This window comes from Petromyzon marinus, chromosome 65, assembly GCF_048934315.1.
Source record: "Petromyzon marinus isolate PM22_M1 ecotype Great Lakes invasive population chromosome 65, UKy_Petmar_22M1.pri1.0, whole genome shotgun sequence".
NCBI classification, from domain to species: Eukaryota; Metazoa; Chordata; class Hyperoartia; order Petromyzontiformes; family Petromyzontidae; genus Petromyzon; species Petromyzon marinus.
The window spans coordinates 7,200,600-7,217,966 of NC_133731.1; the positions used below are offsets into that span (position 1 = coordinate 7,200,600).

At 45.0% G+C, this 17,367-nt stretch overlaps 1 protein-coding gene across 5 annotated transcripts in view; it reads left to right on the forward strand.

The window, feature by feature from the left end:
* The window catches only part of LOC116956433 (uncharacterized), a 70,260-nt gene that overhangs the window by 36,544 nt on the left and 16,349 nt on the right, over positions 1-17,367 (forward strand). For all 5 annotated transcript variants that reach the window (XM_076054332.1, XM_032978042.2, XM_076054331.1 and 2 more), the window contains 8 exons: positions 1,678-6,353; positions 7,368-7,455; positions 10,473-10,729; positions 10,821-10,866; positions 11,933-12,073; positions 14,035-14,212; positions 15,805-15,983; positions 16,397-16,466. In XM_076054332.1, coding sequence (XP_075910447.1) covers positions 1,678-6,353; positions 7,368-7,455; positions 10,473-10,729; positions 10,821-10,866; positions 11,933-12,073; positions 14,035-14,212; positions 15,805-15,983; positions 16,397-16,466 — 5,635 coding nt within the window. The remainder of the gene's footprint in view (positions 1-1,677; positions 6,354-7,367; positions 7,456-10,472; positions 10,730-10,820; positions 10,867-11,932; positions 12,074-14,034; positions 14,213-15,804; positions 15,984-16,396; positions 16,467-17,367) is intronic.

A 17,367-nucleotide genomic window follows, 5' to 3' on the forward strand; every position in this document is an offset into this window, starting at 1 on the left:
TTCCCTGTTTTATTAATGGCACATATGTACACTGTAATTATGAAAATTTAAAAACAAACAAAAATATGAAATTCACCCTGATGAAATGCTGGAGGTAGGGTTATGGTTAGGGTCAGGATCAGTAGGAAGGCTTTTTCTCGTGGAATGTTTGAATAGTTGGTTATGGTTCGGCTTGGTGGTTAGTTTTCTTGTTAGGGTCAGTAGGATGGTTAGTACTGTACTAGTGCCTGGTGGGATAGTTGGTTGGGGTTAGAGGTAGGGCTAGCATTTCGTTGGCTTGTGTTCTTTGCTCCTAGACTACTTGACTCTTTTCTTCATAACATATTACCTATTTAATTTTTGCTTGCTTTTTATTTGTCTGGTTTTTACATTACCCTTTTTGACATTTCAAACGTTTCAACTTTCTTGTTAGATCATTTGTTGAGATGTAGAGATGGAATTTAGATGGCACCATTTTTTTAAGTTTGAAAGTCAGCTGGTAGGCCTATCCATGATTTATTTTACGAATTGTAGCATGGAAGTTTAGCTCTGTTTTTGAATTTGCGCAGCCAGTCAGGCCGTTGTGGATTATGATTTATTAGGCTTATCAAAGTTTATTTTAGGTCCATAAAGGTCAAAGTGAAGGTTCCAGACTTAGGGAGGGGCAAGGCCATTGATAGATTTAAATGCGAGGGGAAGGATCTTGTTGTCCACACGCTTGTAATAGGAAGCCGGTGAAGCGAGTCCAGGACTGGAGTGATGGGAGCAAAATATTTAATTTGGTAAAGCATCCAGTCCATGTCATTTTAGACCATCTGTAGTTTATTGAGATACGCTGCAAGAAATCTAGCCTTGATGTGACAAAAGCATGGACCAGGGTTTCAGCAGCAGGAGCAGGGGTGAGGTATGGGCAGGCAATCTTGTGGAGGTGGAAAATGTAGTCTTTGTAACTGAGCAGTTGTGGGGAAGGAAGCTCAGCACAGGTTCCAGAAGGATGCCAAAGTTGCGGACAATGGGGATGAGGGTCTAGCAAATGCTGACGAGAATCAAAAATAATAGCTCCTGTTTTTCTGACATTTAACTAAAATAATTTCGAGCTCATTAAATAATCTAAATTAGATAAACAGTCCAACAGAACTTCTATAGCTCTGAAATCAATGCTGGAGGCAGAATGGTGAAGTTTGATGTCATCAACCCACATGTGAAATCACGTAGGTATAAAATAAAATAAATCACGACGTTTCGGGCACAACACAAGCGTCCATCATCAGGTCAGAAAGCATGGTCTGCTGCTGAGGCAGACTGTTTTAAAAGGTTTGAAATGGGTGTTGCTCAAGGGTCATAAAGAAGTGGCCGGGGCTAGTGATGTTAATGTGAGAAATTAGCGTGTAACTGTAAGATAGGAGAGCGGCCTCCTCGACGAGGGGATGGAAGTGGCGATGTTAATGTGAGAGATTAGCATGATGCTAATGTGAGAAATCATCATGTAACTGTTACATGCTAATTTCCCACATTAACATCATGCTAATCCCTCACATTAACATAGCTACTTCCATCCCCTCGTCTAGGAGGCCGCTCTCCTAGCTTAGTTTTACATGCTAATTTCTCACATTAACATCACGCTAGCATGCATTTCAATGCATTGTTTAAGAAAAGGGTTTAATCTAATAACGGGGTTGTTTTATTTTTGTTATATAGGGTGTCCACAATCCACGACCATTATTACTCCAACAACCACAGAATCAACAACTACAACCTCATCCTCAACAGCTCCTCCAACAACCATCTCAACAACCAGCGAGTCAACAACAAGACCACCATCCACATCCGCTTCTACACTCACCACCGAATCAACAACTACACCCCCACCCACAACAGCACCTCCATCTACCACATCAATAACCGAATCAACAACTACACCCCCACCCACAACAGCACCTCCATCTACCACCTCAATAATCACCGAATCAACAACTACACCCCCACCCACAACAGCACCTCCATCAACAACCTCAATAACCACCGAATCAACAACTACACCCCCACCCACAACAGCACCTCCATCAACAACCTCAATAACCACCGAATCAACAACTACACCCCCACCCACAACAGCACTTCCATCAACAACCTCAATAACCGAATCAACAACTACACCCCCACCCACAACAGCACCTCCATCAACAACCTCAATAACCACCGAATCAACAACTACACCCCCACCCACAACAGCACCTCCATCAACAACCTCAATAACCGAATCAACAACTACACCCCCACCCACAACAGCACCTCCATCTACCACCTCAATAATCACCGAGTCAACAACTACACCCCCACCCACAACAGCACCTCCATCTACCACCTCAATAACCGAATCAACAACTACACCCCCACCCACAACACCACCTCCATCTGCCACCTCAATAACCACGGAATCAACAACTATGCCCCCATCCACAACACATGGATGCATCTGGACATCATGGAAGAGCATTGACTACCCCAATGATAATAATCCATCGAATGACAATGAGACATATGCTCACTACCAGGAGAAGACAGGACATGCCATCTGTGAGATCGGTGTTCCCATCTTAATAGATTGTCGGGCAAGAGGTTATGAAAAAGCAAATTTTGCAGACACGGGGAATGGCGTCACGTGTGATGTCAAAGAAGGGCTCCTGTGCTTGGAAGAATTGCAGGATTGGTCCGGTCAATGTAAAGACTATGAGATCCGAGTGTGCTGTCCTGGTGAAGGAAACACCTCAACAATTACCACTCCAACAGCTATACCATCCACAACAGCACCTCCATCTAGCACCTCAATAACCACCGAATCAACAACTACACCCCCACCCACAACAGCACCTCCATCTACCACCTCAATAACCACCGAATCAACAACTACACCCCCACCCACAACAGCACCTCCATCTACCAACTCAATAACCGAATCAACAACTACACCCCCACCCACAACAGCACCTCCATCTACCACCTCAATACTCACCGAATCAACAGCTACACCCCCACCCACAACAGCACCTCCATCTACCACCTCAATAACCGAATCAACAACTACACCCCCATCCACAACAGCACCTCCATCTACTACCTCAACAATCACCGAATCAACAACTACACCCCCACCCACAACAGCACCTCCATCTACCACCTCAATAACCGAATCAACAACTACACCCCCACCCACAACAGCACCTCCATCTACCACCTCAATAACCACCGAATCAACAACTACACCCCCACCCACAACAGCACCTCCATCAACAACCTCAATAACCACCGAATCAACTACACCCCCACCCACAACAGCACCTCCATCTACCAACTCAATAACCGAATCAACAACTACACCCCCATCTACAACAGCACCTCCATCAACAACCTCAATAACCACCGAATCAACAACTACACCCCCACCCACAACAGCACCTCCATCAACAACCTCAATAACCGAATCAACAACTACACCCCCACCCACAACAGCACCTCCATCTACCACCTCAATAATCACCGAGTCAACAACTACACCCCCACCCACAACAGCACCTCCATCTACCACCTCAATAACCGAATCAACAACTACACCCCCACCCACAACACCACCTCCATCTACCACCTCAATAACCACGGAATCAACAACTATGCCCCCATCCACAACACGTGGATGCATCTGGACATCATGGAAGAGCATTGACTACCCCAATGATAATAATCCATCGAATGACAATGAGACATATGCTCACTACCAGGAGAAGACAGGACATGCCATCTGTGAGATCGGTGTTCCCATCTTAATAGATTGTCGGGCAAGAGGTTATGAAAAAGCAAATTTTGCAGACACGGGGAATGGCGTCATGTGTGATGTCAAAGAAGGGCTCCTGTGCTTGGAAGAATTGCAGGATTGGTCCGGTCAATGTAAAGACTATGAGATCCGAGTGTGCTGTCCTGGTGAAGGAAACACCTCAACAATTACCACTCCAACAGCTATACCATCCACAACAGCACCTCCATCTAGCACCTCAATAACCACCGAATCAACAACTACACCCCCACCCACAACAGCACCTCCATCTACCACCTCAATAACCACCGAATCAACAACTACACCCCCACCCACAACAGCACCTCCATCTACCAACTCAATAACCGAATCAACAACTACACCCCCACCCACAACAGCACCTCCATCTACCACCTCAATACTCACCGAATCAACAGCTACACCCCCACCCACAACAGCACCTCCATCTACCACCTCAATAACCGAATCAACAACTACACCCCCATCCACAACAGCACCTCCATCTACTACCTCAACAATCACCGAATCAACAACTACACCCCCACCCACAACAGCACCTCCATCTACCACCTCAATAACCGAATCAACAACTACACCCCCACCCACAACAGCACCTCCATCTACCACCTCAATAACCACCGAATCAACAACTACACCCCCACCCACAACAGCACCTCCATCAACAACCTCAATAACCACCGAATCAGCTACACCCCCACCCACAACAGCACCTCCATCTACCAACTCAATAACCGAATCAACAACTACACCCCCATCTACAACAGCACTTCCATCAACAACCTCAATTACCACCGAATCAACAACTACACCCCCACCCACAACAGCACCTCCATCTACCACCTCAATAACCACCGAATCAACAACTACACCCCCACCCACAACAGCACCTCCATCAACAACCTCAATAACCACCGAATCAACAACTACACCCCCACCCACAACAGCACCTCCATCTACCACCTCAATACTCACCGAATCAACAGCTACACCCCCACCCACAACAGCACCTCCATCTACTACCTCAATAATCACCGAATCAACAACTACACCCCCACTCACAACAGCACCTCCATCTACCACCTCAATAACCACCGAATCAACAACTACACCCCCACCCACAACAGCACCTCCATCTACCAACTCAATAACCGAATCCACAACTACACCCCCACCCACAACAGCACCTCCATCAACAACCGAATCAACAACTACACCCCCACCCACAACAGCACCTCCATCTACCACCTCAATAACCACCGAATCAACAACTACACCCCCACCCACAACAGCACCTCCATCTACCACCTCATTAACCACCGAATCAACAGCTACACCCCCACCCACAACAGCACCTCCATCTACCACCTCAATAACCACCGAATCAACAACTACACCCTCATCCACAACAGCACCTCCATCTACCACCTCAATACTCACCGAATCAACAACTACACCCCCATCCACAACAGCACCTCCATCTACTACCTCAATAATCACCGAATCAACAACTATACCCCCACCCACAACAGCACCTCCATCTACCAACTCAATAACCGAATCAACAACTACACCCCCACCCACAACAGCACCTCCATCTACCACCTCAATAACCACCGAATCAACAGCTACACCCCCACCCACAACAGCACCTCCATCTTCTACCTCAATAATCACCGAATCAACAACTACACCCCCACCCACAACAGCACCTCCATCTACCACCTCAATAACCACCGAATCAACAGCTACACCCCCAACCACAACAGCACCTCCATCTTCTACCTCAATAATCACCGAATCAACAACTACACCCCCACCCACAACAGCACCTCCATCTACCACCTCAATAACCACCGAATCAACAACTACACCCCCACCCACAACAGCACCTGCATCTACCACCTCAATAACCACTGAATCAACAGCTACACCCCCACCCACAACAGCACCTCCATCTACCACAATAACCACCGAATCAACAACTACAACATGTGTGTGGTCCGAATGGTTCAATTCTGATATCCCCAACTTAAGAAATGAAGGTGACAATGAGACATTGGCACACATCAGGGAGAGTGGTTTGGACATATGCCCTATGGGCTATCCTGTGAAAATTACGTGCCAGGTGGTGGGTACTCCACATTTAACCTTCCCCTATTTTGTACAAAATGTCACTTGTGATGTCTCCACTGGACTTCTCTGCCTCAATAAGGATAATGCCCCATTGTGCAAAGACTATCAGATTCGAGTATGCTGTTATCCGATAATCACTACACCCTTCACAATGTCATCAACAACCATACAATCAACTGAATCTCCATCAACAACTGTAACATTCCAGCCTTCAAGCAAATCTTCAGCAACCACTTCAATAACTTACAAACCAACAACTGAGACAACAACCGTGACACTGCCAACCACAACAGTAACATCCATTTCAACAAAAAAGCCAACAAAATCGTCAAGCACAACGCCATCAAAATCTACAATCAACACGTCTACACAAACTCCCACCTGCCTTCCAGTAAGTACTGAACCAAATAAATAATGTTTTTATTCTGAACAGCATACTATCGCCGCTATTTCAACAGCTCAACGTTTTTGGCTATTCAGATAAGAGGTATTCTAAATTGTTTTTCGAAATTGATTAAAGGTTTTTCACGTAATCAATATTTTACGTTTGTAAGGCGCATTTCATCCTTAGATCCCATAGTTTAGCAAATTTTAGTCTCAAGGTTATATGATAGGGGCGCAACTATAGGGGGTATGCAGCGTATGCGATGCGTAGGGGGCCAGTTGGCCACAAGGGAGTCTCAAATCAACAGATAAGAAAACATGTAAGAATCTTTTTTATTGCATTAAAAATTACCTGCACTCTACCATGGACCAAGCCCAATTAACGCATCTGGCTATCATGAATCGATCATAAAGTTGCGCGATCCACACCCTTTAAGGAAATCCTAGACCGATGGGCCAGCATGAAAGCGAGACGCACGATAACTTATTTGTGATTATTGACTGCCTTCTACACAATACACGGTGCAACTGAATTAATATATAGTTATAGCCTTCATATTACTGTATACAGGTTAAAAACATCCGTATCTATGAGTAAAAGTGAGTCGGGAGAATGGAGGGGCCCACATTCGTATCTTGCATAGCCCCCTCGTTGAAATAGGTCGTACCCCTGATGATAGTCTTCCTTCATCCACAGACTCCATTAAAATTATATGGCACTCTATCTCGTGTATTTCGAGATATATAAATACGAAATTAAGTTGTATGACCCTTGAGCTACCCAGCCACTTCCAAGTAGCATGTTTTGAGATATCGTATTTTCATTTCGCTCGCATAACCGTTTACAAAACCATTCCAGATGTGATTTGCCACTAGTGTTAGCCGTGACAAGTTCCACATGTTTATAGTGTATTGCGCTGTCCATTATACCATTAATATGCGGTTGCATTTGTATGGTTTGTAAACGTAAATGCATGTAATTGTATGTATATATTGCATGTCATCTTGTATTTTCTAACAGTGCAAAACCCCAGTCAAGCCAGTATGTGAAAACAAGGCTCTACCACAACTTGTCAAGAAAGGATGCTGTGAAGAATACGAGTGCCCATGTGAGTTTGTAGAGCACATTCAGATGGCCTTCACATTTTAATCTGGGGTTTTCAACACCCCACTGAGCTTTGCCAATTATTATTTTTTCTATCTACGTGAATTTACCGAAAGAACCAGAGAGTATGGATTCCTGCAGTCACGAAAGCTTCAAATCAAGATTGAATTATTGTTTTACGACATGCTCTTGTTCTATTGTAGGTGTACATGATGGCTGTGAGAGCAGTTGTGGGGGCTGATGCCCCCCCCACTCCCCATTAGGTGGAGGCTGATCTCCCTCTCACCACGAGCGGGGGGGGGGGGGCGCCACGTCTAATTGGTGGGGGCTAATGCCCCCCTCTCCACGAGCGGGGGGGGGGGCACGTCTAATTGGTGGGGGCTGATGCCCCCCTCACCCTCCACGCGCAAGGGGGGGTGTGACATTTGCCTCCCCCACCCCCGTCCCCTCCGCGTTTGTGTCGCTCGGTGTTCCCCGCGCCCCCGCCCGGGTGACCGCCCCCCCCCTCCCGTACCAGGGACCGCTCTGACCGACATAGCTAGCGGCTGGCCGACACCTCCTAGGGGTTGATTACGCGCGCGCCCGCCCCCCACTCGCGCGTCCTAACCGAGCGGATTACGTAATAGTATGTGACTCGCCGCTGTTTGGCGTTAATTAATTATTTCCACTAAGCCGTTGTGTTAACAAGGCGAAAGGCCACGGGGGTTACTGATTAACTGGCAGCCACCGACGCTCTGGAGCGGTACGGATATTAATGAATTAATCGGCGCTCGCGCGGTACCCACCCACTCTGCGCGATACCCGCGCGTGTCTCGCCGTTAATACTGCGGTTCTGGCATGTACACGCGCTGGCGCGGGCAACCGTTTATATTTTAATATGCGCGCGCGTCATACACACACACAGATTTATAGTCACCCACACACCGTCGTGCGCCGATCGCTGTCCCACCGCTCTTCACACACACACATGCACCACGCGACAAACATCAGTCTGTGCTAAGGGTTTATTCCCGGAGCGAATAGGGGACCCCTGTTTATGGCCCCCTCCAGCCAGCACCGTTCGGGCAGCGCCTAACCTTCTATCACCTAGCTGTCGCAGAGTGCGTCTATCCTCCAAGCTGTCTGCGAGCTGGGCTGAATTGCCCCCCCCCCCCCGTACTTACTCACCTTTCCAGCTGCACGATGGGGGTTGGGGAAGATGCCCGCCTCGGAGACTTTGCCTGGCCAATCGTTTTTAGCTGCACCCTGCAGGCGTCCCACGGACGCTGAGGGCGGCTGGTATTCTCTCCCACTCCAGAAGAACTCTCATCCAATTTGCCCTCCTTCCCCCCTTATGTTCCCAAAGCCCGTTAACCCCCGGGTCATATCACGTCATCCTGCGCGTCCAATCGAATCCTCGTCGCGGCCGTTTTGAGCGCTCTAGTCGTTCATCCTCCCCCTGTCCATCGTCTCTGTACCTGCGTTCCCTGCCGCTGACTCACCGATAATCCCCTCGGGCCCTCTCTCTTAAATCCTTCTATATGCCTAGGGGCTTTTCCCTCCCACCCCACTGTTTACACTGCCGCAGGGTGCTTGCCTTGGGGTACTATCCCCCGTGCTGTGTATGCTTCATCGCGGCCGGCCTGTAAAGCTCTATGCCCCCTTTTAGGGGGGGGGGGGGCGCCATGTAATTCGGTCTGGGGGGCTCAGCCAATTTCCTGGTCCGGGGAAACCGTGGAACGTCTCTGTTAATGGGGTCCTCGGGTTAAAACCCATCGTACCAGGTGATCCCTCCTCGAGACCATATGGGGGTGCATGTGAGTGTTTAGTGGGGCGTGCGTGCGTTCGTGGGGGGGGGAGGGTGCAAGGAGAGGGTAGCGCCGGCCGAGCTGCTCCGCTGCGGTGGCACCACACAGTCAACTGCCAGGAGATGACAGCACAGCATTAGTTGCAGTCTACCTATAGATTTTGTCCGCTCTCAGGATAGTGTCTGTGGATTGAATCCATCTGTGCGGAGCTTTCAGTGTTGTCCCCTCGTATGCGTGGGGATTTCTCCGGGTACACCAGGTTCCTCCCACTAAAACATGTAAGTGCAGAACGCTTCTAAAAATAACCGTTACGACTCTTGAGACAATTAAAGTAGAGGTTTTAGGAGACTAAAGCCAAACATTTTACTGTTCAGTTTTCCAGGTTCTTTCATAAGTGTGATATTAAAGTTAGTGTAAAACCCACTACTACTTCTATGAAGTGTTCACAAAAGTCTAAGGCTTTTGGCATCCGATTAGCAGTATAAGGCAACTTGTGTCAGTTCCCAGCATGTTCTGCGCTCCTAGCCACCATATTATTTATCACCCTAGAGTAGGCTTGCTTTTATTCGGCTGCCATGTGCACAAACAGCCAATCAGAGCCAGCACATCAATAATGACATTAGTTGCACTCTCATTTTGGAGACTTGACACAAATGTTGGTCATTGAGAAGCTTTATGAAAGAAAAATGACAAGTGTTTTTTTATGCTAATGGGTTATTTTATTTTACCAGTTAAGATCTACAGGGCACACACCTGGACTCTAGTTAAACAACAACAAGGTTGCAGGTTTGCCAACAGGTTGGACTCAATTGAAAATATAAGGTTTGATAATTAAACCATCGGATAACAGTTGTAATTTACAAAGTGAAAACATTGAAATTGAGTTGGGCAGGACACCGAACTGGATTATCAAATTACTGATAGGAAACAAATGGCCAATGGAGGGAAAAAGAAACAGAGAAAGGCAAAAAATGTCATGGCGGGATGAGATCGGACAATTTTGAGCACGCAGGATGGAGGTGGTAAGAGAGTGTGAAGAGTGGAAGACAGTGGTGGGGGTGTGGGGGGGGGTCCTTTTCCATGTAGTGGGATGCTAAGGGTTAATGCATAAATAATGCATCTTTGTGTATAGCAGGATGTATGTAGGGCTGCTTGATTGTCATGCTCTATTTTACGTGTGTGTGTGTGTCCCCACTTTCTCCCCCCTCCCACCCTACCCCCACTCTTAATGCAGGTTTTTGCAAAGGATGGGGAGATCCTCACTTTTTGACGTTTGGCAGCAATAAATATGACTTCCAGGGGGTGTGCCAGTATGTTCTGGTGCAGCAGATCAATGGTTTTGGGATAGACTGGAATTTTCACTTCAAAGTACTTATCGACACGTATGGTTGTGGGGCCAGAGATGGAGTTTCGTGTCCCCAGAACTTGATCATTTCCTACGAGCAGTACGAAATTCGACTGGAGCGGACAGACAACACAACCAACGTAAAGGTATGGGGTAAACATAAATTGACAATTCATGCAATAAATGTGTGAGTTAGACCTCCAGGAAATGATGGTTTGGGATTGTTTTGTTTTCCAGGTATTATTGAATGGGATAACTACTCAAACTCCCTACAAAATTCCAGGTGAGTTGCTCTGATTTCTATTTGCTTCAATGCTGTACTTTATTTGACGTCTTTTCTTTTTGTTAGAATGGTGACCCAAGTCACTCTTGCAAATGCGAGTTACCATCTGATTAAACAAATAAACTTGACCTTGAATATGAACTACTTCTGGGGAAAATATTTAGGCCTGAATACCGAACGACTTAGTTTCATAAGTTAAGACTTGAAAATAACTGTGATTCAATAAGATAGGTTTGGACAAATACACCTCGTCAATTTGGGAGAGAATTTAGGGGTGGTACCACTGTTCGAGTTCAATATTACAGCAGCAGCCTCCATGGCTGCTCAATTCCCACGGTGCAAGCTGCAGTCATACTGCCAGCTGATTGGCTGGGTGCATTGGGAGTAATGACATAATCCTCAGCAACCACTGCTGCGTCCTTAGGCTTGCAATTTCTCTCGGACCTGCATATTTATTTAAAATTACGTTTTAACCTAAATCAGTTACAATCGCTGTGCTGATACAGAACGGATCTTCCTTGCAAACTAGCTGGGTAACTGGCTAAATGAGACTTTGATTAATCCATTAATTGAATCGCAGCCTGCTGGATTGTTGAAGCATTTTCTTCTACTCCGACCCAAGATCGCAGTGATCTGGTGCATGGTGGTCGCCCATCCAAGCACTATCCAGGCCCAATCCTTCGTAGGTTCTGAGGTCTGATAGGGTCGGGCTCATTCCTGGTGATTTGGTTATAGGCTAATACTGTGCATTGTACCTGCTGAAAACATTTTACTCACGGAGTACCATAATTATAGGGGAAATTACTCGATGACCCCAACCTTGTCTGGAGTGCTTATATCGACTTTGAAGGTGGATTTGAAAGAAAAGTAATGTTCTGCATTTCCCAATATTGTATACTTGCTGATAACCTTCCTAAACAAGCAGGCTTGCTTTAAGAAGTCTAATGAATTATATTAGTACCATTAATATCTGTTACAACAATGTATTATTCCATAGATAGCAATATGCATTTGAGACAAAAATGTGTGCAGATTGTTTCGTGACGAACCTGTACCATTTGTGAAGGTAATTTCTCCATCGATTACACTGGAATCACCTTGACTGTGAACTTCGAGAAGATTAACTCGAGGATAACCTTTGATGGCCAATTGTTCTTCATTGTGCTGTCACACAAAATCTTTGGGAACAAGACGGAGGGGCAATGTGGTGAGTGGCCATTTCACGTTGCTGCAAATGCGGAGAGTGCTTTCTTCAACAAATTCCACTTAGCATACAATGCAATGTATTTATATAGCATTTAAATGCTACCATATCTCTAGACGCTGTACAGAAATCATTTGGTATAATATAGAGAGAGAGGGAGTCATTTTCATAGTTTGAGGTCCCAATTGTTATGTATTCATATTTATTTATACTGTCTCGTTCATATTATCTTCGTGATATATGTTATTATTGTATTGTTTCCCTTCAACGTGACTTTACCGAAAGAACCAAGAATATGAATCACTGCAGTCACGAAAGCTTTAAATCAAAATATAATGTGCATAGTTCATATGTAGCAGATTCATCGCGCAATTTGATTCTTTGGTGGGTTAGGGTTTATATATCGAACCCACCCTTCACCTGTTGGCCCTGCCTTCCAACAATTTCAGTCACATTTGATGAACACTGATTCCACTCATGGCTTTCCAACAACCAGACTAAATACATTTTTTCTCTTCTGTTTAGTTTAATTTAGTTACATTTTCTCAGTGCCATCTGTGCTTCAGGTTGTTGCTGAATGTGGCACATTATAAATCTTGGATTTATAGATTGACCAAACACTCACCACAGCAAAAGGTGAAACGCAATAGCCATTAACTGTTAAAAAGTCCTAGGCGTGAGGCAACTCCATTTACTTCCCAAAATGAAGAATGAGCTTAAGCAGTTGGTTTCAAACTGGTGGGGTCACGTGGCCCTGGGGGAGGGCGCAGGCTGCGCAAGGGATACCGTGCAGGAACATTTTTTGGATGTGTGCGGGGAACGTCAACGCAACAAAACGCACTCCTACACAACAGAAAACGAGTGCCTTCTGAACACAAAACACACTGATACACAACATAAAACTAATTCCTGAGTAGTACAAAAAATACGAGTACACAACATGAAACACATGCCTTTATAACACTACATTGGCGCGGACGTGTGATCGGTCTGTTTTGTAGCCTGAGTAACTTTAGTTGTGTTTGGTAACTTATGTGGGCAGCGGGGCACGGGGTCCAATCAACGTAATTGGGGGGCCTCCATAACAAAATCTCGGGGAAGACGCTTTAGGGCATGCGGCTCACTTTTCCATTGGTTGACCCTACCAACCAGGCTCCTTTATTCACCTTGTGAATTCACCTTGTGAATTCACCTTGTGAATGGAAGAGCTCTAAAGCTTCTTCCCCTAGATTTTGTTATGGATGGAACCTAGTTGTGAATGGAGGAGGAGGCTGAGTGGTTGGCCACAGGCCTCACAGCTGCATTAAATGGACCGTTAATGTTGACACTTGGGGATATGAATGGAGCTCACTTGTGGGCTTTGCCAGATAGGACCCCTGGGAAGGGAGTTCATTTGCGTGTGCTCCGACACTTGTATATATGTAGAACTTCTTTCGCACCGTACATAGGCATCCGTGCTAATCGGAGGTGCGGGAGAGGACAACAAACTAAACACAAAAAGCAGTTCTAAAGAAATGAAAATTTAATCTAGATATTTTGAATCGGCTAAAGAGGTCAATGCAGCGATGTCCATTGCTTGGAAGACACTTCAGGAAGAAGGCTTCATTGCAGGGATATAGATATTCAGTGTATTTGGCTGCTATACGTTTTCACATGATGAGCCACTTCGTTGAGCTGTCATTTGTGGCCAGGTCGCTTCTGAAAAAAGAGCGATATACCTCAGTGGGCCTTTCCTGGTAAAATAAAAATAGTCTATTTTTAGTTTATAAACGTTTATTGGCTGCTGGATTCAGGGCATTAAATAGGAAGTGTATTATGTATATTACAATTATATGATTTAAAAAAAATGTCAACATCTGTTATATTTTGGGGTAATAGACCATTTGGTTTAACCGTTTGTTAAATACTTTAAATTGTATGTGAATTGAAGATTCCTGACACGAATGGGTTGTTTGACGTTTCAGGGAAGTGCAGCAACGTCCCATCAAACGATTGTCGCTTGCCAAGCGGTGTCCCAGTTTCCTGTGCAGTCATGGCAGGCGCCTGGAATACGACCACGTGTAGATACCCCGTACCAACAACAGAAACACCAATCACAACAACACCTTGCCCATCCCAGCCCTGCGACATCCTCAAGAGCAGGTGTGTGTACATATATATTGTCTTAATTGCTGAGTCAAAGCACACACGATTATGATTGCAGTAATATATAATGCATTGTGAGGGCGCTCCACAAGAAGCTCACATCGTTGATATTTTTGACCAGGTAAGAACCCATTGAGACCAGGGACACAATTCATGACAAGTTTTCCAATGGAGAAAATCTTGTACAATTCATGAGCTCGACAGAGTGCAATTCCGGCCTCCAGAGTGGGTGGGGCACAAGCCCACTCTGTTTTTACCAATTATGTATCAATGGTGGGGCAATCTGCACGATGATAAATGAGATTATGATTATTAATGTGATGATGATGATGCTGCTAATCTGTCAACTGCTTGCATATATAAGGCCATATTGGCATAGACAAATTTCATTTTATTAACTTAGTGGCAACATTGTTTTGTATAATGAAAATAAAAATGAACCAAGTACTGAGCCTTCGATAATTCATTTGTAAATTACAGAAAAGAGAAGACTGACAAATTTTCTAATTTTACTCAATGAGTTCTTTGTTTGAGCTTTATTTGCGAACCAGCCTGCTGCTTAATTGCTGATGCCACAGTTTTTCAATATGGGGGAAAATTACGATGGTTCAATGTGTCAGAGCACTTTAAAACACGTGAACATATTTTATTCTTATCCATAAAAGGATAGTTATTGTTTTAAACTGTCCGAATGGCTGTTTTGGTACAGTGTCTTCATCTGAAACCCGATAGCTTTAAATGTAAGAGAGTCAGTTTAACACGTAGGCTTTCGCGACTAATGTCATCCATAATACAGGTTTTTTGGGTTAGATCGCGTAAATATATAAATGTGTCGTTAAACTCGCCACCACCCGACACAGCCAATTAGTAAGATTTGTCACGTAAACAACATGCCAATTCGTTACCAGTACAGCACACCGGTGTGTTGGAGAGCAAAGCCACAACATTTACAATCTGAGTATGACGTTTCGCCAGCAAGTTGTAATTATGGGTTTAACGACACATTTATATATTTACGCGATCGAACCCAAAAAACCTGTATTATGGATGTAAGAGAGTATTTTCCACCAAATAAGGAACAAATTGTAGTTTTACTAAAACTATTTTTAGGAATGATACGTGTGTAACATGTAAAGGGTGCTTTCTTGACAGCAAGAAGCACAAGTGTGACCAAAGTATAGGTCCTCCCATCATGCCTGGAATGTCACATGACATCACCATACTAGGTGCACAATCCCTACAGTCTTGTAATAGACCTACATCTCAAATATGTCAAATATATATTTCGTGTGTATTACATATTCTGACCCTCGTTGCCAGCCTGCACACTTAGAATTGATTTAGTTTATTCAGTGTTTTGACAATATATGCAAATAGTACATTGGCACCTGTGTACGAGTTTCACCTTTCATAGGGATCACAATCATCACATAATCAGTCTGACCATGCTGCCTATAGTTCTGCATGGTTCTTGATTCACTCTTATTTCAAGTGCCTTAATAGGTGCTTGCTGACAGCACCCGCCACAACACTTACCCCAGCAGCCTACCCGAGGATAAACTTATGGATTTATGCCTTTGCGTATGCAGTTTGTTCGCTGATTGCAACAAAATGTTGTCCCCGGACATCTATTATGATTCCTGCGTCTTTGACAAGTGCGCACAAAAGACGAAGAATGCTGCATGTGCCAGTATCAAGGCCTACTCCAAGGAATGTGAAAAACTAGGCTTCTGCATTCCATGGAGGGAAAACACAAATGGGATATGCAGTAAGTACCTTGCCTCTTTCTTCTAGTGAAGTGTTTTTTTTTCTGTACATTTAAAAGTAAAAAGATCCAGCCATTCTCCATCCAACAAATGGATGTCATGCATAAGGATTTTGTGACTGTACTTCACCACCCTAGTTAGTCAGGGTTAGTGAAGAGAAGGTAGGACTGGTTTTGGCTGGGAATCAAACTCGGCTCGCCGTGTTAATAATGCAGTGTCCTTTGCTACCTCTGCACACCGAAGGAGGAACATTTACTGGGTGGTAAATACAGGTCACCAACTCGCACTCACTCGTGTGGGGAAGTATAATGGGTGTGGTGAAGCTATATCAGCTATAAATATCTACATATCTTTAGTACGTCACGATTGTGTGTTGTTACAGTGCACTGTAATATTCTGTATTTTTTGTTTACAGATATCACTTGTCCAGAAGGAAAAGTTTACCATCAATGCAGTACAACCTTTGATAAAAGCTGCAATTTGAAGTAAGATATATAACAATATTAATGTGTGAATTTTAATGATATCGGGATTTAAGTACCGTATTCTTGCTCTTTGAAGTCAAAATAAAACAGGGAGATAGACACATCAGTCTCATGGGGTCTCTACATAAATGGTGTGCTGTTTTCATGGTTACTACCAACCGGTTTTCTTGGGCCCAAGAACAACTAAGGAACTCAGTCAGGGCCCTGCCTCTGGTTCCTATCACTGTGTGAGCCACTAGTGTTTGTGGGCTCAGCCACACAACTGCTCCCTACCCACCCTACCTAATCACGGCAGGTGGAAATATTCCTTATGGGGTGGGGGGGGGCTGAAATATATTTTCATTAAATGTTTTAATGACTTAAATGTGTTTTCAAAGTTTCTGTTCAAAAACAAGAGAGCACAATTTTGTCAGCTGGGCGACCCGGGGCTGCGGCTATATAAGTGGCCTGTAATCCTTCCCGTGGGCCTCGAGGAGGCACTTATACCCTGGCTCGCCAGGACAAGGCGACACAGCATAATGTGGGACTCCCATCTGTTCCATTTGTATAGGATAGCGCGTCGGCCCCTTCGCACCCGTGTTTTCTGTGGGTGCTACAGTTTCCTCCGACGTGTAAATAATCACATAATTACTCGATAAAATCTTCATATTTAGACGACTGCAGAGCTTGGGAAATTGTTGGTGCCGGCCTCACCGCTTGGCTGCCTTCCCACTTGTCTGTGGTTCGTCCCTCCGAGTTGTTGTCTCTCTCTTTGTGGAGTGAGCAACAACTGTGCACGTTTCAAGTAAAAGATGTTTTAGATAATGAACAGAGCATTAGAAGACTGACACGCAAGGACACCAGTTCACCAATTGCTACCACGTGCTCTGCTATCGCCAATAAACTGCAACTTGGATCACTA